The 27,166-nt window shown below is 39.4% G+C and overlaps 1 protein-coding gene across 1 annotated transcript in view; it reads left to right on the forward strand.

Moving 5' to 3' along the window:
• FBXL5 (F-box and leucine rich repeat protein 5) overlaps positions 1-27,166 on the forward strand; it is a 34,133-nt gene continuing 6,967 nt past the window's right edge. Inside the window, exons 1-10 of the mRNA XM_064418619.1 lie at positions 1-159; positions 11,792-12,007; positions 13,723-13,818; positions 14,596-14,779; positions 17,016-17,198; positions 19,550-19,675; positions 20,141-20,289; positions 20,475-20,557; positions 22,340-23,062; positions 25,810-25,958. Coding sequence (XP_064274689.1) covers positions 22-159; positions 11,792-12,007; positions 13,723-13,818; positions 14,596-14,779; positions 17,016-17,198; positions 19,550-19,675; positions 20,141-20,289; positions 20,475-20,557; positions 22,340-23,062; positions 25,810-25,958 — 2,047 coding nt within the window. The 5' untranslated portion in view covers positions 1-21. The remainder of the gene's footprint in view (positions 160-11,791; positions 12,008-13,722; positions 13,819-14,595; positions 14,780-17,015; positions 17,199-19,549; positions 19,676-20,140; positions 20,290-20,474; positions 20,558-22,339; positions 23,063-25,809; positions 25,959-27,166) is intronic.

Raw genomic sequence — 27,166 nt, forward strand, 5'->3', positions numbered from 1 at the left:
GCGGGCGCACGCGCGGTGCGGATGCTCGCGCCGCCGTTCGCGCCGCCGTTCGCGGCGCGGCTCCATGGGGAGAACATGGCTCCCTTCCCCGAGGAGGTGGACGTGTTCTCCGCCCCGCACTGGCGCATGAAGCAGCTCGTGGGGCTCTACTGCGACAAGGTAGCGCGCCGGGGCGGCAGGGAGGGTTTGGGGAGTGCGCGGCTGTCAGCGCCCCGGCCCCGGCGGTAACTTCTGCGCTGCGCTGCCGCGGGGCTCCTGAGCCCCTCAGGGGCTGCCGGCGCCGCTCCCGGCGCGCAGGGCTGCGGCTGCCCTGGCGGGCGGGCGCCGTGTCCCGCTGCGGCCGGGGCGGAGGCGGCGGTGAGGCGCAGGGAGCGCGCCCCGGCCCGGGCAGAGCCGCCCGCGGGCCCGGCGCTCCCCGCGCGGGCAGCGCGGCCCGGCCGTGCGCCGGTCGGGCAGGGCGCGGGACCGCGCTCGCCGTTCTGCTGCTGAGCGGCGTAAAGGTACCCCGGTTACGCTCTCCTGTTTTAAATAGATGTAGGTTTTGCTCGTGGACAAAGATAATTTTTATTCTTGCATCAGGGTAGTTAAGTAATCAAGGCTGGTGTGTCACCTGAAAGGCAAACTTCCCTGCAGCAGCTTTGAGTGTTGTGGGAGGGTTTTAGGCAAATACTTCACAGCCAGCACTCCTACTGCAAGAAGTTTTGCCTCCCATCTCCGGGCATAAATGGCTCTTTGGGAGAAGCAGATTGGCTGCAGACACTTGAAAGAGCGGTGAAGTTACATGGGAGGCAATTATCATAGCTTACTGCTGCCAGCAGCATGGGGGAGTTCGTGCTTCCCGATTTCCTCATGGCACCTTGCACTGCTCTGGAATTCACCAGATCCTTCCGTGTGCCTCTTCTTTTGCTGATAGGTTAAAGAAGACCTAGAGCTGTTTTTTGCAGGATTTGCTAACTGGACAGGCTGAGCACAGGGTCTGGGGAGAGGAGAAGGGGAGACCTTGTGTAGTTTCTTTCACTTTGCCTTTTATTTGAGAGTACATTTGCAATGAGCTTAATCTGCAGCAGCAGAAAGATTTGTGCTATCGTAACAGAGTGGATTTTATTGAAATGGAAACAAACACCCCCACTGACTCCTGGTAACTGTTTCAGTGTGTTGTTGACAGCAGCTGAACAGGTTTCATTTAAACATCCAGATCGTGCAGTCATTTGGGTTTTGTTCCTGGAGAGGCATTTTTGTCACTTTTATTGAGCCTCCCACAAAGTTTCGACCAAATTTACCATGCCTGATAAAACTTTCTGGGGAGCAATTACTGGTTTTCATGAGTATTGGAAAATTTTATTAAAACTATCCAGTTTGTAATGTTCATAACCTTTCATTTTCTAATAGTTTTTACACAGGGATTTTCTTGCTCCTGTTATCTTTTGAATAAGGGCAGGCATGAATAGCACTTTTTAAAAAAAGTGTTCAATTTTACATCCTTTAACCCTATTGCAGAACTTGAGGTGTGTGCCTTGCCTGTGACTTTTTATAATGCCAGCTTTGCACCAGAAAAACTTCCAGTGTTTGAATTTCCTTCTTGTGTGATTGAGATGCTGCCATTAGATAAGTCTGTAGTTCTGCTCACATGGCAAGTGTAATGTCCAAAGCCATGCTCTTGGTGAGTTTAGTTTGACCTTGAGGGCTCTTTAATTTGGTGAATTACATGTGTTCATTGGGTTCCCTGTACTCACTCAGTTGCTGCTGGTGTCTGACTTTGGTAAATTCTACCAAATGTTAGTGAGGGTGAAATGGGCTCATCCATCTTTGCTTCTCAGGAGAACAATTACATTGTTTCTGATGGATAGAGTGCGTAGGCACTTAAACAATCCTTCAGGACAGAGATACACAGTTTATTTTGTTCTTCCAGGACTTCATGTGAGACAGAGCAGTAAATTGGACATTTACGCTGTTTAGTGTTTTAGGAAAGTTATCCTACTTTTTTAGCCGATGCTAGCGAAGATCTCCCTGTACCTTTGCTGCATTTTGAATGGCATTTTTACCTGTGTTGTATACACTGCCCTGGACTCGGATAATATGCGTAATTAGAATTATGTTTAATAAGGAGATCCACACTGTTGCCAAATCTGTCTCCTACTCTGATAAGAAAATTTGTTAAGTGCTCTGAGGATGTCCCCCCTGTAGGTAGCGGAGTGCTACAGCAGACAGTCTTTATAACTGAAATGCTTGTCCTAATGCCTGACGTCATCTTTGCTACAAATAGAGCAGATTCTGTTTTCCCATCTCTAGTGAACCGTTCTTCGTTTTCAGAAGGATCTTGTGTCGATTTGCAGTTGTAGCCCTGTCCTCCATCTTAGTTGTGTGTTCTCTGGCTTAAGCAAACGGATTCATTCTACTTCATCACGTGGGTCACGCTTGTGTACCTCAGTGTACTTGTTGCTTTTGTCAGAACTAAGCTGCCATTCTCTAACAGTTTAAGCTATCTGACTGCTGCTGTTATGATTGCCTGCCTCTCTAGCTCCCATCAGTGCTTGAGGTGACTCAGGCTCCAAACTGGCAGAAAACATTTTTTTTTCTGAAGCAGGGTAGGTTTTCTGTTGATGTAGTGCTGCCAGCAAGCACCGGTCAGATCGCTGCTGAAGCCAGTGGGAGGCAGAGAGTGGGACTGTGACAGCCAGCGACTAGATTGACTGAAGCTACTGTGAAACCTCAGCCTAATTATGTCTGTGTTTTCCTGAAATCTTGTGCAGAACGGGACAGCGCTGGTGTCAAGTAGAGCAGATTTGTTGTTCTGCAGGTCTTTTTTTAACAGCAGCATACATGCTTTGTGCTTCTCTAATCTCATGCTTCCCTGAGGACTGATGCTGAAATTCTCTTTCATTTTTGTCATTAGACTCCTGTCCTGTATGAGAGAGCACTATGCACTCATTCAAGTCGGTGTGCTGATGTCCAGTGAGGCAGTCTCTGTTGTTGCATTACAGTCTTGGTTTTCTGCACTCAAGAATGTGCCACTTGTGTAGTACCATCTTTCCTAGCTGTGTCTGAAAGTATTGTGTCTGTCACAAGCAAAACAACACAGATTTCAGCTGATAATTAAAATCCCATTTTGGTTTGGCTGGAGACTGGGGTTTGAGAGCACCGTTTGAGAGCACTTGTTTTGCAAATGTTGGAGCTACCCTGTGATTTCCTGCCGGCTCAGTTACTTTGCTGTAAGGCAAAACAATACCAAAAATCTTAGAGAGATCATGGTCTGTAACATGTATCATTTTCCTTTTAAGTGGTTTGGTTGTCTTATGAAAAGGAAGTCAGATTCTTTTTTCTAAACAAATCTGTGCTGGCCAGTTGTTACTTCTTATAGCTTCAAGACTGGGACTACTCAAGTAGCAGACTCTGGTCTACGTACAGACTGCAATGAAATTTTGGCTGGGCCTTCCCCAGAAACAAGACACCGGTTCTTCCAGTATGGGATTTCAAGCTTCCTGCTCGCTTGTGGAGTTACTGCAGCCAAAGCATGTTTTCAAATCTCTGTGTTACAGAATTGCCCAGTGAGTTTAGGGTGCTTTAGGAGTCGGAAAAATGGTTGCGCTCTTAAATGCTGTAACGAAGATATCGGTGTTTGATTGCTTATTCTCACGTCCTTCTGTCTGCCTCTCAAAACTAGTGTGAGACTTCATACTGTGAGTGAGTGCATGTAATAAATGGCTGCTGCTGGAAGGGTTAATTGCTGATGATATCCTTTATGCTTGTCTGGCCGCTTGATGAGCAGCTAGTTCATCTAGGGAACTGAAGCGAAAGGTGATTCAGTAAAACTGGCTCAGTAAGGGGTCAAACAAGCTCCAGAACCCGGTTGTCAGTATGGGAGGGAACAGGATGAACCATGGCAGGAGGGAACAGCTGCTTTAATAGCTTGCCTTTATTGTGAAACCTTTGGGTGTTCGAGCAAAAGCATCTAAGGTCCTCTTTTGTTTGCCTGACTTCAGTCTCCTGTGATCTCATCTTTCTACAAAAGACCTTTGCAGTTATTTCTCATGGTTCAGTAATTGCTTTGGCTAGATCTTCCTGGAAATTTGGATCAATTTTGTCATATTCTGGTGACTTGAATGCATTGAACTTGCATAAATATTTAACTAGTATTTTTCTTTTCTAGTCTACACTTCTGACTCTGCTAAAAATTAATTGCCGTAAATATTTTTCCTAGTTAATTTTTTCATGCAGATTTGAGCAAAGGAGACATTAAGTTTTTCTTTTGTCATCTGCCTCTCCTGTTAAATAGTTGACTTAAAGTATCTCTTTTCTTCTCTTATAATCTGTGTTCTCTGTCCTCCTAATTTGAAGTCTAAATGCTGTTCTGTTGAAGTTACCTGCACTTACCTTTGGCTTCTGTGAAGAGAATGAAATGTTTTCATATGTTAAATTTGTGATTTTCTTATGTCATGTGTAGATGAAGAGCTTAGAAGCGAAAAATCCACTCTGAATTGAGTGGATTTGGCATTGTAAAGCGTTGGACAGGGCATTATATGACCACATCAAGATCATACTTTTTCTGGCAGCTGGAGAGACTGATATCTGAAAAACTGGACCAATTAACTTAGGACTTACTGTTTCAAAGTGAAATGTCTTTCCCTTGATGCCCCTGAGAGCAGAAAATGCACATTCCAAGAAGATAAGTGTATCTGGGTTTCTAATAAAAAAAAGTTGGTAAAGCTTTTTTCTCCTTTTGAAATCCCTTTTCAATATTGCAGTACACTGTCATTCATTTTCCAGTGTTACTTGAAAAGTATGAATTTCTAAATCAACATACACAAATAAGTGTATGTTGATTTAGAAATTCATACTTTTTGGTTATTCCCAGTTAATGTGCTGTAGCATTGAGCATCTGCCTTCACCTCTGTTTAGGATGAAAGAGCTACTTGAGATGCTTAGTCCTAGTGAGTCTGCAAATTCAGGTGGGCTATGCTTTCACTGCAGGCAAAAGATGGAAGGAAATTCCTTTGTTCATAGAAGGAAATTAAATTTCCTCATTAGCATCCAGGGATAGAGGGGCAGTTTGTTGTCTATGTCCAGTTCATAACTGGCTGTACCAGTTATCTTTTCCATCTTAACTTTGGGGTGCTGAATAGTTCAGTAACTTTTTGCCATAACTTCTGGGTAATGGCAGCTTTGATTTTTTTTTTCTGAAGAAGAATATTTTGAAAATGAATCTGGAAGTGCCAATGTGTTTCAAATATCTACATTTTAAAATAAATACGTTTCGAGTGCCACAGGAGGTCTGAAATGAGGGACAACAGTGATAAAATGTGTTTGGGGTTTTTTGAGTTTTTTCAGAGCTGTATAGCAGTTTCACTTTTTTTCAGGACACTTCCAGCACTTGTTACCTTCTCATTTCTTTAATTTTGTTTATCGAAACACCTATTTTTTTATTACTTACCAGATGCTTTTATATCTTTTTTTTTTGCCTGACTGACATGGTAGAAGTTTTTTCTCTGAAGTAATTGCTTATTAACTATTTTTGCCCCAGCATTATATGAGAAAAGATTTCTGTTCACCTTTCACATACTGCTCTTGATTTTTCATCCTGTCTCTGCTCAGGAGAGTGGTAACAATCCACCTTTGTCCTTTTTGCAACAATTTGTTCTCTCATGGTCTGTGTTACAAAAAAAAAAAAAAAAAAGAATGAAACTGATGCCTTCTACAAATCTGGGAACTGAGGAACTGTAATTAGTGTGTAGCAATGTTAGTACAAGTTTTGTGCAGCTATCCTAGAATATGCTTTTTTTGCAGATTAAATGCTGCAAGTTGTAATTCTTGAGACTTGGCTTTTTGCTTTTGCAGTTAGTGCCCAAATGGATTAAGCTGCAGTGGTGAATTTTTCCAGTGCCCACCATTGTGCTGGGAACTTGTAGTCAGACTGATGCAGAGGTGCAAAGACATTTTTACTCTGGTTGGGTTTTGTGAGTTACTGCAGTGGGAGACTTCACTCCTGGGGCTTCAGGTATGACCTTGCAGAAGGACTTAGCAGGAACCTGTATCCTTGAGGGCATAAACCAGGAAAGAAATCTTCCATGGCATGTGTGACACAGATAGATAAATAACAACAGAGTTGCAAGTGTTCATCGTGATTTCATTCAAGGCCCTCATAGCTCATATATTTAGTTGCTTTTTCATTGGTTTTATATTTTTAAATTCTTTTTGGTTCTTTGCTACAGTCCTGGTACTAGCATTTGTTCTTCCAGCCTTGGTAAGCTTCTGCCTGTGGAAATCACCTGGTGAAGGAGGCTTAGCTGATTTTATCAGTGCATCTTGAGCTGTGCTTTCAACTGTGAACCCCAAGAGGATCTGACATTTGTAGCAATTGCATCACTGAAAATCTTGATTGAGTTAGTCCCATATCGTTATTCATATCTCATTGTGAAATGCTCTTCATGATTCAAAACCTGATCTATAGGTGTTCATTAGACAAAATTGACTGTGGATATAGTATAAGACACTGATATGGAAGACACCAATAAAAATGGAAGTACAAGAGTTTTTTTCACTGTTTTCTTATGCTTGGCATTTATCAGCTTGATCTTAGCCTTTGAAAATAGAATATGAGGTTTTACCTTTCCTGTTGCCAGTGTTCTTTGAGAACAAAATAATTCTGTAATTTCTGTGTGCTGTTTGTTGGTTGGTTTTGATTTGTGGAGCTTTTTGTTTGTTTTGTTTGGTTTTGAGATTGGTTTTTTTTTTTGAGTAGTTGTGTTTTTTAAAAAGTGATGCTGCAAAACAACTACAAAATTACACAGAGGACGGGGTTTCATTGAGAAGACAACACCAGAAAAAAGGGCGTTTGAAAGCTTTGGATTTCTTGCTGAGTTCTGCCACATTCTGTCCTTCCTGCTTAACTAATTGCTATTATTTTGGGTTGATCCATTGCCAAGAAAAGTGCCCAGGGTAGAATAACTGATTTCTCCCCTGATTTAAGGCTTCGTACACATAAACAGGTGGGGGTGTGAAGCAGTTTAGCTAATTCTCTTACTGTTCACCTCATTTACATAAAGAGCAAGCCAAGGAGAGTGACACTGAGGACAGTCGTTCTCTTGGCTAGGCTACCCCAGCACCCGAGTTCTTCCTTGGGAGCAATATCAGCTGAGCTTGCTGTGGATTCCTTGTAAGACATGGCTTGTGACTGGGTGTTACTGGTGCTCCAGCCAGGTGGAAAACGAACCCAGTAAAAGGCAGAGCTCCTCCCTGGATCAGTACACCAGATGGGTTCATCTTGCCGCTGCATCATTGCTAGCACATATTCCAGGGAAGCAGCAGGAATGTGCAGTCAGAGGCAGGGCTGCTCCTTTGGTGTTTCCTCCTCCATCCCCACGCCCTCATTTCCAGCTGATTAAGTATGACATGAAACTGCAAGCTCTTGCTGTTGACACAGGCACATCTTATTATGGTTTTTGTTCCTCCATTTTCTTGTGCCTGAAATTGAGATAAATACCTCTGCAGAGTCCAGATTTGTCCTTTGAATTTTAGTGCTACTGCATATGCAGAGTGCTAATACCTGAGAGTGTAGCAGTGAAAAGATACAGCTGACTAGTAATGCCCACTCCTTTTGTCTTCTGGTGCTATTCTATTCTAAAAATCAGTTGGTTTTTTTTCATAGAATAGGATAATAGAATAGTCTGAGTTGGAAAGGACCCATCAGGATCATTGACTCCAATTCCTGGCCTTGTGCAAAAATCCCAACCCAAGAGTCAAACCATGTGCCTGACAGTGTTGTCCAAAAGCTTCTTGAGCTCTGTCAGGTTTGGTGTTGTGACCACTTCCTTATGGAGCCTGTTCCAGTTCCCAGCCACACTGTGGGTGAAAAACTTTCCTGATATATATCCTGATATCGTTTTTCTTTTAATCAGAATGGTCTACCAGCTCCATAATGAAAAATATTTTACTATTTTTAAAATTAATTTTAAATCTAATGAGTTAACTAGTGGTAGAAGTCTAATCTACATTGATTATCAGGAATATTATGTCTTTTATTTTATATCCTTTTATTTTATTTTATGGCTATCAGCTGATTGTCTTGATGTGGTTTATACATGGAAAACAGAATATAGAGGAATGACCTGTCAAAAATGTAGCTTGGGATGTCACATGAAAAAGAACAACTATTGATCAAGAGGACCAGAAAGAAAAAAATGTCTTCAATTTTTTTTAGGTTCCAGACTGAATTTTTGAGGTTAGTGGTTGTTCAGAATTCACATGCTGATAGGGAAAATCTTCATTTGAAATTAAGCAGTTTGTGAATTTGTGGCCACATTAAACTTTTTAACCTTGAGAAAAGGTTAAAAAAGATTAAAAATATTTCATTTTAAATTTGTGAAATCTGTAGAAGAGTGGAAAAATAAATGTTTTCTGCTCCTATTCCCCTTCCTCAAATTTGTGTTGTTTTCTGTCTCATAGTTGGGAATGGAGATACTCGTAACTGGGAATGTCAGCATGCAGCCTAGACTTCACTTGTGGCTGTGCTAGTCTGATAGGAGCACTGTACTTTTTCTTTATTCCTCTTTGCTGCTTTCTCCTTGTCGCTTCATAGTATGCTTGGAAGGAAGAAGCAAACATTATTCACTCCTTAAATGTATTTTTGGCAGAGTTAGTAGGAAAAAACTGTTTCAGTTTACTTACTGTAAACTAACATTGCTGGAAAATTAATTTCCTTCTTCTAAGAAGACATTTTTCCATATTGGCACATGTATAAAACACTTGCAGAAAACAAGTTAAATACTGTGTTTTGTTTGGTTATTTAATTAGCAGTTTTGAGCTTCCTTATTTATTCACAACATTTTGGATAGAAATGTCTACATCTTCCTCAGGTAGAAAGTTTCATTTTTTTAATGAATGCACTAAAGCCATGAGGGAGATGCAAGAGTTGAGTGTAGAGTTATTTCAGCTGAGTGTTGTGAACATGAAGCACTAAAGAGCAATTGCTGTTAGTATTGCCAGTATTGGTATTTTGTTCTTAAAACACAAAAATTAAACTGTGAGTTTTAGGGATGTACAAGTCTGTACATTTATCATGGCCATGTTAATGGCTCTGTTATAGTGCAATAAGGTGGACACTCACCTAAAACTGGCATATACTTGTCTGAGCTACGAAGATTTTTCAAGTATGGCTATGCTTGAATTGCATAATTTATTTTCTTTTAATAAAAGTTTAATAAATAAAGTGAATTTAAAAGCTCCTGGCTACTTCTAGACGATGCCTGTGTCAGCCATAAGTCTCTGAAGTGTTTCAAACAGTTGTTGCAATACAAAGGACTGACTGTTGTTTGGACAGTTGCTCAGGTTGTTTGGATTTTGAATAATTCTTACATTTTGGGAGCCACTGAAACTGTTGCTGTTGTGGTACTGCTCCTCAATTAGAGTTTGCATTCCAAACACAAAACCAGTTGTGCTGTAATGTACAGCTGTTTAAATATAATGTCTTCAGAAGCCCAGAAAGATCCCAAGTTTCTTGAACACTGGTGGCTGTGGTTTAGTGTGGTTCATTTTAAGCCTGTTCAGGGTTCTCACATGTGCTGTGCTTTATATTGTTGATGAATCAAAAAAAATCCATTATACAGTCCATTTCCTCCTCCTTGCCATTCTCTTTTGAATTTGGGGATGTGTGATTTTTCTTCTTGCACTACTGAACTCCTGCACTAGTTTTCCTTGTTAGAGCTGGTGAAAAGTGGACCTTGCAATGGAGTAGCTGCTGTCTGCTAACAGTCTTGGTCCCCCATCATGAGACTTCATCAATCCTGGTAATGAAATTACAGGTCTGACCAAGTGACTTTGTTGCTAGGCTACCTGTCCTCTGAAAAGCCAGTTGTTCTCAGCTTTGGCTGACCTTTTTAATACAGTGATTTCTGATTCGAGTGTAGTTACTGAACTTCAATATCCTCTCCATAGGTCCTAATGTGTTGGATATCTGCTGGAAGCCTCAGGAGCAGAAGTGACTGTACAAGTGCTTCATGTTACAGTGGCTTCTGTAACAATCCCTTTCTAACGGATGCTCTTCAGTTGCATGCACAAAGAGATTATTTATTTATATCAGATTTGTGGATAATAATAGATAGATTCAACAGAGCATATTGAGTCTTAAAAAGGCTTTGAGTCCAGATGATGAGAAGATGCTAGTTTTTTATCAGAACCATTTTCATGATTTGTTTTTCAAGTCAACAGTGGAGTACAGTAGATTTGTGGAACCTTTCTGTTTCCCACTTCAGCAGTCTTGTTTACACTTTTTAAGTCAATCAAAATGCTAAGCTTTTGGGAGCACATGGGATTTTTGGAGGGAAAAGGGTCTTTAGGGACTGCCTCTAGTCACTTTGTGGATCCTTATGGGTATAATAAACTGTATGTAGACTGTCCTTAATCAAAGGAAATGCCACCTGAGAAACCACAGTTAGTTACTGAGATGTGACTCACAGGTGTCAGGAGGCAAGGAGGCTGTCCTGAGGAGCTGCTTCTGTGCCCCTTGCCTCTGCTGGCTCAGGCTTCTGCTTTTCAATGTGGAAAGTCAAGCCCTCAGTTTCATGTAGTACCACTGCTTGTAGTGCTGCATTCTCTGGGCATAGTGGGGAATTGAAATGGCCTTTGAAGCCAAGATCTTTCCTCTTTAGGAATACAGAACAACATATGCTTCAAATCCTAACAATGTGTTACAGACATCAGTTTTTTCTGACTTCTGTCACTAGTTGGTCTAAAGCATATTGGAAAAAAAAGAGAAAAGCCAAAAATCCCTCTTAAACCTTGCCATGTTTTCTCTCACTTCTGTGGCTAAGTAACTTTGTCTGTCCATAGTGAGAGTCATTTTGCTCATATGTACAGCATGTAATGTACAGTATGCACAGCTGACTTGGAGTTACATAAGGATTTGGCAGGTGTCCAGCACGTTTCAGTTGCATTTTGCTGGTGGCTGCCAGGAAGTGGCAATGCAATGTCACAATGAGTAAGTACATTTGGGGGTTTTTAATGAAAAAAAGTTTTGCATATCTCAATTTGTAGTTGTTTTTGATGTTAGTAATATGTATGTCTCAGATTCCCATTTCTTGTAAAACTCATAGATTCCAGAATCTTTGTAGCTAAGCTACATTTGAATATTGCAGTAGCTTGTTTTCTGAATTGGAGTCTGCTTTAGAGTGCTTGGTCTTGTATACTGCTGTAGGCTATGATTCTTGAAGTTGCTCTTGGAATAAAGCATAAGAATGGAGAAGTCTCTGATTTTCTACATTAACCAAAGGAAAATGCAGTTTTAAAATGTATTGTTGCTGATACATGGTGTACACATGTAAAAATGGCACTACTGTATTACCTAGAATTTCGATCTGTCTTGTTTTGTCGGGTTTTGCTCCATTGGAAACCTTCTCCAAGAGCTAATATAGTTTGTATTTGCTGGTAGGACTCAATATTCCTTATGGGTAATACATCCCTAAGGATGGGCTCAGGGGCCTGTGTTAATGGCTTTTTGGTATGGACAAAAATGTGGATTGGGAAAGGTCCTGTCAGTAATCTGCTGGGCTGGGGAGATTGCATTGACTTCCGCCAGGAAATCTTTCTACATTTGTTTACCTCAGTGTTTCACAAGATTTGCTTTATGTTGCTTAAATACAACTTTGATTTTAATGGCTTTTTCTTATGTTAAAAACTGAAGGTGTTTACCTTTTATAAGTAAGGGGAGGATTGAATTCCTTGGAGATAATACCTATTCTAAGGATTTAACTTGAGTTTGATATGACTTTCATTTTTTTTAATGAACTTTTCTTTTTCCTAGCTTTCCAAGACCAACTTCTCCAACAACAATGATTTTCGGGCTCTGCTACAATCTCTTTATGCTACCTTCAAGGAATTTAAAATGCATGAGCAGATTGAAAATGAGTGTATCATTGGTTTGCTTCAGCAGCGTAGCCGGACAGTGTACAATGTGCACTCGGACAACAAACTCTCAGAGATGCTTAGCCTGTTTGAGAAAGGGCTAAAGAATGTAAAGGTAAGTAGACTTTTTGTGACTTGAGGAAAACATTCTGTGTTTACATATTAGTTTGCCTTGGATCTTCTTGATATTCTTTATGAATGAAACTAAGGAGGAAGAAGAAACTTTTAAGTTTTTTTGATACTTTCTAGTCCGAAACACAAATTCTTTTGCCATTCACCACAATTACTAAGTTTCTAGTAAAGTCTTTTCAGAGATGTGTTTTGTGGCAGGCAGTCTTCACTGTATAATTTGAGGTGTTTTAGAGGGATAACCAAACAGTCTTTATACTTGAAACTTCCCTGGTAACTGTTCAGAAGTTCCTGGCTATAGAAATGATGAGATTTTATTAATTTGTTAGGAAACCTTGAGGTTCTTTTTTTTTTGTGATTGTTGTGACAAATGGAGATGATTCCCAGACTTAAGAAAAAAAGCAGCATTGTTTTATTCTGTGGCTCGTGTACTCCTTCCAGTAATCTGTGGCTCAGCAGTCCTGTTAATAGTCTAGTCGTGAAAGAACTCTAAATATTATTTCTGTGTCTGGCTTTTTTGAGAGTGACTTATCTCCTAAGTTCTTCTCCAGTAGAATTCTTCTTGAATTCTTCCATGTCTGTCTCTTGGGGTACCCAGCTCAACTCCTCCTTCCTCTCCCATAAGAACCATAGTCTCCAGTGGTCATTTGACTTCCCACATTACATTTCTAGTATATGTGGTCCAGATTTGCAGTAAGGAAAATACTAAATATGCAGGTGATTGACTCCATTTTACCATCTAGGCATCACTTTGGCTTGGGAACCCTACAAATGATTTTTTCCCTATGCATAATAAACCTTAATTTTTTTTTTTTGTGTCCATTAACAATCAGGAAATGAAGGAAAGAAGGAAATGTAACACTTGGCTTTGTGTTACACCTTCTCTGATAGGATGTTAGTGTTATTCTGTTACTCGATTTCTTAAGTGTGCAAAACCAGATTTCTTTAGTGGTTAGTTTAATTTAAACTGATGGCTTAATCTTGTCTCTGTAATAGTTGGGGTTTCTTGATGTTGTAGAAGCTTGAAAAGAAAAACATTTATGGTAAGAGTTAGGAGGAACTTCAGTATGTTGCAATTACTGGGCAGATTTCAGAACCAGCTTCTTATAATGACTCAGAGAATAATTAACAAATTGATACATGAGGTTGGATGAGTTTGAACAAGTCAGTTACATCTTTATTTAACAGTTCTTTCAATTTCCAAAGTAAAAATCTGTATAGCAAGTCTGACTGTAAATTTTGATTATAATTTAGAAGTTAGAATTTTAGAATAACTAAGGTAAAATGTATTCAGTTGAAAGATTAAGTAGAGCTGTTTTATCATAGAACACTTTATATACAAACCATGCAAATACTTAAATTAGTCTGCTACTACTTTGAACTTTGTGTGAGATTGTAGATTGGCAGATTTCCGTCTTTGCTCCAAAGTAAAAATGGGATTAGAGAAATGAATTCATATATGCTAAGACAATAAATTGGACTCAGGCAGGAAGGGAATTCTTTGCTCTGCCTGTTAACAGGCCAGTACACAGTGTCAGTGTCATTAAGTAAACAAATTCTTACTATGAAACAGAGCAAATGTGCTGCATGCATGGGAAAGGCATAATGGGCTTTCCTTTGAACCACTACTTTATTGGACAGTTCATTCCTTGGATGACTGGATGAGATTGGGCAACCATTAAGTCTTTGCTTTCTTCTCAGAATGAATATGAGCAGCTAAACTATGCGAAACAGCTGAAGGAGAGATTGGAAGCCTTCACCAGGGATTTCCTTCCTCATATGAAAGAGGAAGAGGAGGTGGGTAAAGATTTTCTTCAAATGTGATGAAGATCTTCCTTGGGGTTTGGAATAACTGAATAGGGACACATGGCTCAGAGGTCCATTGTTTTTTCAGTTCTCTGTTTTTATTGCTAATTTACATTCAGGACTGTAGTGTCATTGTTCAGTACTCTGACTGGAAACTGACATGTTCTGAAACTGAGTATATAGGAAGCTTATGCTGAAATTCTAGTTCTTAAAAAAATTAATAACAGAAGTCCATTGGGGCTAGGATTGTTTGCAGCAAGTAGTTTAAATGGATATGTAGCAAAACTTCAATGAGAAAAGAGACGTCCTGTAAACCAGTGCTTCATGAGTCAAACTGACACTCCCAAACAGCTTCTGACCTATATTTGAAACAGACTAGTACTGCCAGTCTGATGATTTATGGGTATCCAAAAACTGGGAAGCTTCTTCTCAAGTGTGTCCATGGGAAGTCTTTTCTCATGTTTTTCTTCCTTGCTACTTCGCCTTCCATGTGAGTACTTTGATAAGTTATATAGGTTAAGCAACTTTAATCCCTTCCTTATTCTGGTGGGGAAAAAAAATTAAAACAGCTTGTCTGATACTGTGCTATGTTCTGTTAGAAAGCAGGGGGGTAGAATTTAAAATTTCCATGGTCCTGTCCTTAGGTTCACTTAATACATGACATGTTTTACTTTGAGGGAACTTGAAACAGGAAATTCTGTGTAGGTAGGTCTGTGTAGCATTATTGACTATTCCTGTCAGCACCAGATTTTTTTTCCCTCGTGTTAGGTTTTTCAGCCAATGTTGATGGAATACTTCACTTATGAAGAGCTGAAAGATATTAAGAAGAAAGTAATTGCACAACACTGCTCACAGAAAGAGGCTGCAGAATTCAGAGGTCTCAGTAAGTGGAATCAAGCAGAAGAGCTTCAGAAGGTCTTTAAGTATTCTGTGGATGAGAAGGCAGATCAAGGTGAAGTATCTAATTAAAGTAACTTTCAGACTGCAGTTTTTATCTAAAAAACCACACCCAGTGATGTACCTAGTTATGTATGGGCAGAAAGAGTAATTCATATAAAATGGGCGTATCTGCAAACCAGTTTTGAAACTTCAGAAACTTAATTGTTTGTTATGGGCATCTTGGCAGGTTGTAATGTAGATAGTACTTCACTGTTTACCTGTTCTCAACAGTCTTCTCCCTTCCCTCCCATGTTAATATTTTATATGATAAACAGATGGAAAATGTAATTAACTTCTAATTTCATGCTTCCATTGAAATTATATTTTCTGTTTGCAGACTCTGCATTTCATTCTTGGTTTTTAGGACAGCTTTGTAAGCTTTTTGTGTTGATGTTTTAATAACACAGAATAGTTATCAAGGTGACAATATTTCAAATTAAAAGCATTCACCTTCCCAACTCCTCTACCTAACTTTCCTGGGCCTCTCAGGAATGAGAAAGGACCTGTGAGTAATGCAAGTGAATGAATCTGTGCAGCATGTGAATAAGTCAGGAGAAATGTGTTTTCTGAAAGTGGATACTTACTTTGCATTTATCTCCAACTACCTTTTCTGGTGAAACTTAGAATAAATAACTACTAAAGTAGACTTCAGGCTCGTTTTATGACTGCTGAATCAGCTTAAGTTGTCAGTATTTACAGTTTTCTCTCTTTAACAAAAAAGAATTGATGCCCCAAGGAAGGAGAGTTAATGTACCAAAAGTGTAATGCTGGTGTGAGTCTGATATGTAAAGTGAGCTCTCCAGGACTGAGTTTGTGATGTTGATAAGATGTGCTGCTCTCATTAGAAAAACTTGATGAATTAGTCTGTAATCAGATTTTTTTGATAAAACTTGACTTCTCTGAACTACTCAACTGGTCGTTTTCTGCCCTCCAGGTGAAGCCTTCAGAAAAGATCATGGTCCATTCTGTGAAATACTATTGAGTCTTAACAGATGAATGTGACAGACGTAGCTTTGTGGCATTACTTGCTGTTAAATCTACCTGAAATAGCAGTTTTGGGACAATAGTAATTCTGCAATCATTGTGTTTTACGCTTTGGGAGAGGAGAATATGTGTTTTTCATTAATTTTTAAGAAAAGGAAGAAAGCTAAATAGTTTGCAGTCCTTAGTGCAGGCTTAACTGCATTTTCCTGTGAAATTCTGTATAATTCACGCAGCAACATGCTAGTTGTACAAATAAATACATTGATTCATCAAGTGAAACTGTATTTAATTATATTTTTTGAAGTAGCAACAACTTATCACGTGATAAAGTTTGCATTATGCTCACTTTTGAAGCTTCTTTGCAAAACAAAAATCTGATGCTTCTCTCTCTGTAAAAGTTCTAGGCACTTTAGAAATAAAACCCCACTATTAGTAAAGCCTGCTATTTCAAAGGACTCCTGAAAAGTGCTTTAGAAATACTTTTTCAAGGAAATTTTTCTGAAACAAAACATTTAAAATCTCTTAAAACAGCCAAAGGCCTCACTAACCAAAGCTCTGAATTTATTTTATGTAGTTTGCAGCTCTCTTTGCAGTATGGCGATCAGGGAGAGCTGTTGGAAATAGCTCCCACTGCTTTCCATTCAAGTATTAATTACAGCGGTCAAATTTTAGTCTCTCATCTAGTACTTAGTATTATCTCATCTTAGTATTTATTACTTTACAGCCTGAATGGCTCATCACCATTCAGAAGTTAAAATTGTCAGTGCTAGCAGCTAAAGCTAGAAATAAAATTCAAGACAGGTGCCAAGAGTTGAGCATGAACTTTTCTGTGTCCCAGTCAAGAGGCTGAGTGCTTCCAGCGAGAGTGGTGCCAGCTGGTAGGTTCTGCGTGCTAGTACTGTTTCCTGGGAATGTGGCAGACCAGGTACAGATACCATCTGCAACAGAAGGCATTTTTCTTAAAGCATTTCATTTATAGCAGGTATGGTTTTCATCTTTCTGTGGTTGAGTAGCATTAATTTACTTTTTTTTTTTGAATGAGTGAGCCAGATGAGAAAGTGGCAAACAGAAAACTGCTGGTTTGTTGTTGTTGTTCAAGGTGTGGTTACAGTGAAAGCTTTTTAAAGCCAAACCAATACCTATCTTTAACAGTTGTTAACATTTTTTCAGACACATTTTTTGTTTTTTCTAGTAAAAATGTGAGTTCTGCTGTTATTAAAGCTGTGAGTCTGTGCTTCACTTAACACATGCTTTCTGTATTTCAGAAACTGAAGTAACAGGGCACACCACAAATATTACTAATCTCCCTCCTGAAGTAATGGTGACCATTTTCAGTTACCTTAACCCCCAAGAGTTATGTCAGTGTAGTCAAGTAAGCACTGAATGGTCACAGTTGGCTAAAACTGGATCTCTGTGGAAACATCTTTACCCTGTTCGTTGGGCCAGAGGTAAGTTCCATTTAGCTCCTTTCAAAGCACATCAGCTATCAGAATTTTTGGGCCTGTAAAAAAGAGTGTTTAGGCTGAGCCTGACAGCTGAGCATGTGAGGTGCACCTTTCTGACAAGGATAGTGTCCTGAAACTTGATTGAATGTTAAAAATCCCCAAGATATGTATCAATTTTGCAGCCTTAAGAAACTAGCAGTTGCCTTGGTTGAAACTCCTGAGCATATTTTGTATCCAGCTTACCTAGTTTTACTGAGGTAAAATCCCCTTTTTTTGCTTGTATGAATGCTAATAATATGTTCACTAATACAACATCTAAATTATTAAATAATATAAGGAGTTTTGAATTGTAAATGCTGCTGTTACACTTATATCAGTAAAATTATTGTCTTAGGTTACTAGGTAGAAATGAAATGCATAACTGCAGAAAGGAAGTTCAAAATAATTGGAGTCCTAATGTTTCCTCACAATCTAGTTAAGCTTCAAAGAAAACTGAAAGAATGTTTAGTTTTAGTATTGATTCTTTAGGTATATTACTTCACTGATTTCTACTGCAGTAAGTGTTTTTTTAAAACTTTTTTCCCTCAAACTCTTCTGTTAATAAGAATTTCCTATTGAGAAGTGTGACCTTTGCAAAAGTACCTGTTCAAATACTCTGTTCAAATGCCAAATACTCTGTATTCCAGTGAGGCCAGTTACAAGTCATCAGAGTGTATTTGTAGCCTTATGTCCATATTGATGTGAGTATTAAAGAATCACTGGAGTATGGAACTGCAGGCTTCACAGTGCTGTCACGTCAGTGTAGTTCAGTAAAAGGAGAAAGTCTGTGCTGTTTAATAAGTCTTTTGTCTGCCTTTAAGATTTTAAGAGAAAAAGCTGTGTTTATATAACTTAGCTTTAGAGATACATAAAAACTAAAAACTTCTTTATGGCTTCTAAAATTTGTACAAGGCAGAGAGGAATTAAATAATTTCTTGCTCTGATTTTTTTTTTTGTTTGGCTAAATCTTCCTGAAGGAAATAGTTTGGTTCTGTAGCTTCCCAAGACTGAGAAGACGGGTTCCAAAGTTAAAATTCTTAAATTTGCATTTGCAACATAATTGTCTTGATAATTTAGTGCTGCACACACACACACAACAACAACAACAACAACAAAAAAATAATAGGCAGGTGCTTAAAATGAGTGCTTCTAAACCTGGCTTGGCACAACAGGAAGCTGCTCTCATGATGTACTGTTTGTACTGCTACAGTTGTTTGTACAGAAGTGCTCTAACTGGGTGGAAGCTTCTCAGGTGGGATTTACTGCCACAGGGAGGGGAGAAGAATTGTAGTTTTATGTAGGCTTAGTTAAATTTATTGCTTTTTTCCCCTCCTAGTACACATAAAGCCTCTGACGCTTCTTATGTAATATGAAGATGGATTAAAGATGATGAGAAACGTTACCAGAACTAAATGGTTGACAGTCAATTGGGATTTCATTGTCATTGTGTTATTCATAGAAGAAACATTGTTCTTTTAGCTACTACCCAACAGGTTTGCTCTTGCCGTAGGAAGAGTAAGGTTCCCCCCTGTAAGACAGTTCAATAAGGTGGTTTGTTTTTCAGCATGGGTGCATCAAGGGAGGCAGCAGAGCTTATCCTGAGGCCAGTGCTGCCAAATATCCAAACTAGAAGTGAATTAATGCCTGTGCAGTGACCTTGAGGGGAAAGGGGTGCTCCACCAGCTAAACAGCAGAGCTGTTGCTGATCTCCTTGTTCATCCAGATGTTCTAAAAAATGATTGTGTATTGATTTGAGTCATATGTGTGTTACAAGTATTCTGTAGCTGTTTTAAGTAGGATACGTTTGGAATTTGATTTTTTGTGATCTTGGAGTTGTCATATGCAGGGACTAAAACCAGGCTGGTTAACTGTATATTTGTAATATTCCAGAGGAAAAAAAAAGATATCTTCAACCAAGTGTTACAGTAAAAGCTGATGAATAATTTATATACCAGAAGGAACTTGAGCACCTAGACAGTCCAGATATTCCATGAGTGTTTCTGTTGTTTTGTGATCATATTGGTCCCTACTAAGCAAGTGAGGACAGCAGGCATGTCTCAGACAGGCATAATAGGCTGTGACTTCTGGGTTGGTACTGAAACTGTTCTAAGAATCTTTTGAAGCTTAAGGATAAAGATCAAACAAAGAATTATTTTAAGGTTTAGTCCAGTCTTAGTTGAGATGAATTCAAAATTCGTTTATGTCCCTTAAATCAGGTCACAGTATACTGAAAAGCTTTCAGTGGTGATTTCTGCTGTAGTGAGAAATTTTTATTAACTTTGTTTTCCTTCTTTTTGGGGGATGGTGGTGAGTAGGTGATTGGTATAGTGGTCCTGCAGCAGATACTGAGACTGAACCTGATGAGGAATGGGTGAAAAACAGAAAAGATGAAAGTCGTGCTTTCCAGGAGTGGGATGAAGATGCTGACATAGATGAATCTGGTAGGTAAAATTGTTGGGGTGTTTTTCCTGAAGATGACATGACTGTAAGAAACAAGCTGAGTGGAAAAAAGGGAGATGGAGGTTGGTAGGAGAGAAGCAGGCATCTGATTTTAATGACTGGAATTAATTTGTCTAGGAAAGAGCAAACATGAGAGGAGGTAGAAGAGTTATGGAGATGGGTCTGAAGGTATGGGTTAGGCTTCATCTCTTCAGAAAGTCTGGATGAATCACCTTGCATCCTGATGCACTCTAGACTTGATTAAAAACTTGTCCCAAGCTGTTGAATTACAGCTATAGATATATCTATGTATATATGAAATGCCCTGTGAGATAGTATTTTGATATCTAAAGCTAGTTGGTGGAAACAGCTGCCCCGGGCTGCCCTGAGCAGTACATAACCTGTAGTAAATATTTCTCCAAGTTCTTTAATGATTTTAAGTCTTTCTCTCTGGGTTTATTTTGCAGAAGAAGCAGCTGAAGATTCACTTGCCATTAATATAGCACAAATGGAAAAACGTTTACTTCATGGCCTAATTCATCATGTCCTCCCGCTTGTAGGCTCCTCAGTGAAGACACTGGTATTGGCCTACAGTTCTGCAGTGTCCAGCAAAATGGTGTGTAATTTGAAACTTGAATTTAATAATTATGGCTATGCAGTCTTTAATTAATAACTGACGTGTTTGGGTAGTGTAAGTGGGTTGCAGTCCAAAGCAATGCTAATTTGTAAGTTATCTCTAGACACTATGTGTGGCCTTAGTGGCTTGTATCTTTACTGATTATTTTCCTTTCTTTTTTTCAGGTTAGACAGATCTTGGAGCTTTGCCCCAACTTGGAATATTTGGATCTCACTCAAACCGATATTTCAGACTCTGTATTTGAAAGGTTAGATAATTATTGTTTCCTTTAAAACAAACTTATAATCCAGGTGTTCGAGTGTTGGGTGGAAACATTCAAACATTTCTTAGTCCATTGCCAAGAATGAAAGAAAGAAAGAGAAATCAAATTGGTATCTCCCATGTGACTTTTGACTAAGAACTAAACCAGGCTAACAGATCACTAAAATACCAAGTAAACATGTAACTTTGTAGTGGCCATTTAAAATTCTCTGTCTTCACTATTGGATGCTTCTTACCTATCAGTGTGTACCTACCCATAACAATAGTTGTGGTTTTGCTCTAGTATTAAGAACTTGTCCATAGATTTGTATGGTGTTGCTCAGTTAAGGAAGTTCTCTTGGTCTGCTACAGCTGGTAGGGTGTGGAATACTGCCATCTCAGACACTCAAATCAAATGATAGGCAAAGCTCTAAGGCTTAGTTGTATTGTCTGTGGATTCCTGAGTTTTACTGAGGCCTGCAGAAATGTCATTGGTGTCAGTGGGATGGTGTATGGATGCAGAACCTGCACCAGTGGGTCTTACTGTGGTATTGAAACTCAGTGGGTATTTCAGTGTTCTGCATTTACATCATGTAGTGCTCTCAGGTAGTGTGAACACCACAGCAAATCTTACCTGCATGGATGCTGGTGGCAACACCCTGCAGCTTGTATAAGAAGTTTTATTTGAAATAGAAGCTTTATAGAATTTTCAGGGCTCAGAAGTCAATATCTAGTGAAATTTACTTTATTTGCCACTCATCATGTATCTGTGTTTACAACACTCCAATTTGTAACTCAGAAAATTAGTTTGGCTTGTTCTAAATATAAATAATCACTTATAGAAGTAAATTACTTATAGTAAAATTTATAGTAAAATCAGATAAATTAAAATGTTTATATAAATTAAAATTTAATATAAATTAACTTATAGTAAATTTACTTAAAGTAAATGATAGTAACATTAACTATGGATAGGTAAAGGTCAGTTAAATCACATACTTTTATAGCTAATAATGTAAAAAATACTACTGTAGATAAAATTTCTATTGCATTTGAAAAAGGTAAGACTAAGCTAAAAGGTAAGAGTAAGCTTTTGTTAAAATGAAAAAGCCTGGTTTTTAATTAATGATGGAATAATTAGAAACACAGGTGCTGTTTCAGAAATCCATCTAGTATTCCTAGGAGAAATGGGAAAGGACAGGAGGACATATGATCTAAGTACACTGGCGTTTCAGCCAAGCTTGAGAAACTCAAAATTCTTAAAATTACAGCTGTTACAATACTTCAAACTGAATATGGAATCTCAGATGTATTTTTGGGGGAGGTGAAATTTGCTAGTTCAGTATTTTCAGCCTTTTGAGAAGTAACTTTGATATTTGGTAACTCAGATGTCTCTTGGTAGCTTCTGGTGAGTATAATGCACTTGTTTTTCAGAATTGTTATATGTGTATTTAGTGTTTGCAGTCTTGATCTATTATTCAAATATTTGTTCAGTATATGGCAAATTTGGACTTCTTTTAAGTCTCAGTACATGGAGAAATAGAAGTTGTTACTGATTCATGAATGATTTCATGTTTCTCTAGACAAAATTTTTCTAGGTGATACTTGGAGTATCAAATCTAATCTGTCTGGGATAGCTTTTTTGTATGCTGTGTGAATTAATAAAAGTACTTTATTTGTGAAGTGTTTTTTCATATTTTTAGCCTTAACAACTATTTCTGAGGAAAACCTCAAAAACCTCAACCACCACCTCTCAACCAAACCACTTTTTTTCCTCCCCTGATTTTAGTTGGTGTTCAGTTGGGTATTGTCAAAATCTACGCCACCTTGATCTGTCTGGATGTGAAAAAATTACAGATGTGGCTATAGAGAGGATTTCCAGAGCACTGGGTATCATATCAACTCATCATACCAGAGGCATTCTGAAAAGCTGCAGGAACAGGAACACTAAGACTTCGTGGAAGAACAGAGAGATTACCCTGCAGTCCAGCCAGAAGTATAATGGTTTGCATGAAATCAGCAATGAAAATCTCATTCAGGGAGGAAATGGTGAGCAGCACTGGACTAAACCTGATGGCTCAGAAAACTTCAGTTCTTCTTATGTGTGGATGCTAGATGCAGATGATTTAGCTGACATTGAAGATGCTGCAGAGTGGAGACACAGGAATGTTGAAGGATTTTGTCTTATGGAACCAACATCCCATATTAATTGTTCTGCATTGTGCTACAATAGAGACATTTATGGGTTAAGGACTAGAGGGTGGCAGCAGCACTGTGCTTCTACTGACTTGATTTACTGCGGTCACTCGTTTTGTTGTGCTGGGACAGCACTAAGAACTATTCGAGCACTTCCAGAGTCCTCTGCACTGTGTAGAAAACCAATAAGGACTAAACAGTCAGAGAAAAAAGACTCTGCATACTCTGGGAGTGAAAAAACAGAGGAAGAGACTGCACGAGTTCTTCAGTTTCTCAGTCTGTCAGGCTGTTACCAGATAACAGACCGTGCTCTCAGGTGAGGAGACGTTTTTGATCTATTTTACTGCAGGATATTTTTCTGATTTTATTTGTTGGGCCATTCTAGGATGAATCTGCCTCATTTCAGTAGAAACATTTTTATTGAAGAAACTGGTAAGTTTTAAGTGGTCTTTCTCTCTTAAATAGTACAGTACTAGACTTGAAAACTTTTTCCAGCTTTTCTTCAGGAGATAACAGTAAAATCTTTTATATCTGTCTTCTGAAGTCAAGTTGTTCTAGACAGTATTAATGCTTTTAGATTTGCTAGTGATTTCTTGTTAAGAAATTGTGTTGATTCCCCAGTTTTTTCATTATGCCTGTCAGTATGCTTGAAAGTTTGTGAAACTGGAGTAACATCTTGATTAACCTGTCTGGATAACAATATAATTTAGGCTCAGGCTGAATCAATGGGCTGAGGCCAGTTGTCTGTTCAGTGAGATGGAGTGCCAGGTCCTGCCCTTGGGGTTAAAACAACTCCAGGCAGTGCTGCAGGCTGGGGGCAGAGTGGCTGGAAAGCAGCCTGGTAGAAAAGGACCTGGGGGTGCTGTTTGACAGTGAGTGAACACGAGCCAGCTGTGCCCAGGTGGCACCTGGCCTGTATCAGCAGTAGTGTTCCCAGTGACTGTCCCTTTGTTCTTGGCACTGGTGAGGCCACAGCTCAAATCCTGTGCTCACTTTTGGGCCTCTCACTGCAAGAATGGCATTGAGGGACTGGACTATACCCAGAGAAGGGCAGTGGAGCTGGGGGAGAGTCTGGAACAGAGGTCTGCTAAGGAGTGGCTCAGCCTGGAGAAAAGGAAGCTCAGGGGTGATCTTCCTGCTCTTCACAACCACCTGAAAGGAGGCTGTAGCCAGGTGGGGCTCCATGTCTTCTCTCAAGTAACAAGAAACGGCCTCAAGTTGCACCAGAGGATGTTTAGATTGGCCATTAGGAAAAAATTCTTCACTGAAAGGGTTTTCAAGCATTGGAAGAGGCTGCCATGGGAAGTGGCATACCTGGAGGTATGCAAAGGATGTTACGCTTGGTGCTGTTAGTGGTAGATTTGGCAGTGCTGGGTTAGCAGTTGGATGTGATTCTCCCAAGAGTCTTTTCCAACCCAGATGATTCTATGATGATTCTGTATGTGCAGAACAACATGTTCAATACAGCCTCATGTAACAGTTGAAGTAGGAGAAAAGATGTTTGACTTGAACATTGAGATGGCTTAATGGGTTACAGAATTTTCTGTTTGCTATTTGCTACTGATACTTTGTACTGTCAGAAATATGTAGTTACTGCTTCATACTGAAAATGGGATGAGGCTGGGGTATTTGCAGCCTCCTGCTCAGGTGTGCTGCAGCACTTAGGGCTAATTAAAGCTTCTTGGAGTGGGAAGATTTCATGCATTTCTGTGCTGTTTGCTGTAGTAAACTGAGGATAGTGTGAGGTGTTGCTGGCGTCAATTTGTTTCTCCTAGGATTTTGTTCCCATTTGATGATCACAACTACCAGCTGCTCAGATGTCTCCTGTGATTCTTCTGACACTCACTCACCAGTGTTACCCTTCCTCAGGGCATGCTTCAGATATCTGGGCTTTGTGTTGGAGCTTGTTTCTCTTCAAGTGTTGCAGTGGACTTGTCCTGACAAATTTTGTTAGGTGCTGATTAGGTTGTGCTGTGTGTATTTGACACGTTACTGGTCTGGTTTTTCATGACTACTTAGTGTGGGAGCAAAGGGAGATTTGGTCACTGAGTCACGGCAAGGGTTTAATTGCATTGCTGGTTTCCCATTGGTGCTTTTTGGGTTAAAGTATTTAGGAGCTGAGAGTGTGTTGCAACAAGTGCTTCTTGTAGTCACAAGAATACTTTGAGTCCCTGGGGAAAGAGTGAAACCCCCTAATTCAAACACATGCCAGTCCATTTGCTTTGTGTAAGTTGTTACCTCATAGCTGGTTTTGTGGCCTGCAGTCCTGCTTCTCCCTGCTGACAGGAGAAGCTTGTACAGTGATGCTCTGAAGGCATCTTCAGTTTTAAATCCTGGCTTGAATCTGCAGTTTGGTGATTCAAGCCTGGTGGTTTTTTTTTTTTTCAGGTGAGTGAGCTTGTTTCTTCTTGAACTTGGGTGGCTGCTCTGTGGGCTGGCAGGGAAGAGAGCAGGTTGAGAGGCAGTAATTGCTCAGGTGTGGTACATCTATGTGCCTGTTGAATCAGCAGCCAAATTCTCTTGCACTCAGAGAAAGCTAGAGAATTACATTTGAACAATTAGATGGTGTGTTGGCAGTGAGAAGCTCTGCTGTCAGTCCTAGAAAAACAAAAATTTGAATTACAAAATAAGTTTAACAAGAAAAAGGGTCAAACTTTGGAAGCATAATGCACCAAGCTTGGGAGTGTCATGTTTTAGTGTGAGATGAGGAGTATACATCACCTTGGAAGAGCTGACAAAATAATTGGTATTTTGAAGAAGAATGGCTTTGTAGTTCTTTGAAATAGTCAGTTATCTCTGGTGTCATCCATAAAAAAAGTGGTTTCCCACTAAAGTCTGTCTGTGGAATTGTTACCTTCTGTAGAAATCTGTTCAGGCCTGTTGTGTGGCTCAGGGGTGATCCTCCTTTAAAAGAGAGTACAGAAGTGGCAGGTTTAAACCTGGGTGGTTCCTTGGAGGTGTGTGTGCTGCAGGAGGTGCAGCAGGTCTGTGATGGGGTGGTGCAGTGGGGGCTTGTCAGTGCTTGCCGTGCGCGCTCTTAACGCGTCTCTTCTGTGTCCACAGGGCTCTGACTCTGGGAGGAGGACTGCCGCATTTGGAGCACCTGAACCTCTCGGGCTGTCTCACTGTAACTGGAGCAGGCCTGCAGGAGTTAGTTTCTGCATGCCCCTCTCTAAAAGATGAACACTTTTACTACTGTGACAACATTAACGGTAATGTTTTCTAGGGAGATGTGATGCTCAGTGTGAAAACTTTTTAAAACTAAAAGAACAACCAAAACCTCACTTTTTTAAAATGTCTGTGTAGCACTGGGTTTCATGGATTAATTACAAAATTATCACTGTTAAATTGGTTTTGCCTTTTTTTGTTTTGTTGTAACACTAGTACAGTTCTGTATTACGTAGGAAAGCATTCTTAGTGCCTGTATCTCTTAATTTAGTTTAGCATAATTAATAGGGGTAGAAAGTAAGTCTCCATAGCTGCTATTACGCTCTTGCCCTGTCCATATTTCCACTGTAAATCATGCAGTTGTATGTTTTCTGTATGGTCATAACCTCAGACAGAGGCTTCATTAGGTTGGTACCAAAGCAGGGATTTTTAGGAAACCAGTGATGTGTGTTTTGCCATGCAAACTTCCCATATTGCACTAGTTCTGGTACAGGATATTTTTTATTCTATCATCACATGTCCTTACGCAAAGTGTAATTCAGGTTTTCTTTCTGGTTTTGCTTGAGTCAGTAACTTAAGGCTAGATCTAAGCTGGAGAAGGATCTCTATATAAATGCATCATCTGTTCATGGTGCTAGTCTTTTTAGTGTTTACCAAACTGGAACTCAGTCTATTAAGTCCAGTAAGTATTCCTAGCATTAGAGATGGGAGCCATAGTGTGACTGGTATTCCATATGTGAATTTAAAACAGGTAAGTGCAACAGAAGGCAAGGGAAAAAGACGATTATAACCAAGTTAACAGGCCTATACATCTAATTTTGTGTAAAAACCAAAATTTTATTACCTGGTAGTTCACAGTGTCCAGCTCAATAATTTGCATCTGTATTGAGATGCAACCCCAGCCTGGGTATCAGATGCCAGAGCTTTAGTATTGCAAGTAAATCTGTACTGCTATTTGGTTATTCAATCCATTGAAATCTATACAATATGATGCACTTGGATTGGGTTGTAATACTAGAAGTGAAAGTATTAAATCTTATCTTGTTTCCATAATTTTTGCACTTTATGCACTTTTTTGACACTGCTTTTTGAGTCACTTACTTTTTGTTCCTTCCTTGCATTCTATGTCTATACTACAGCATTTAAAAATCTATTTTCTGTTGTCTTTCATTTCCACCTGGAAATTTTACGGTTCTTTTTTTTTTTTTTTTAATCCTTCACTGACTCTGTTTCCTGCATTATGTTAAGCTTA

This window comes from Passer domesticus, chromosome 4, assembly GCF_036417665.1.
Source record: "Passer domesticus isolate bPasDom1 chromosome 4, bPasDom1.hap1, whole genome shotgun sequence".
Lineage (NCBI taxonomy): Eukaryota > Metazoa > Chordata > Aves > Passeriformes > Passeridae > Passer > Passer domesticus.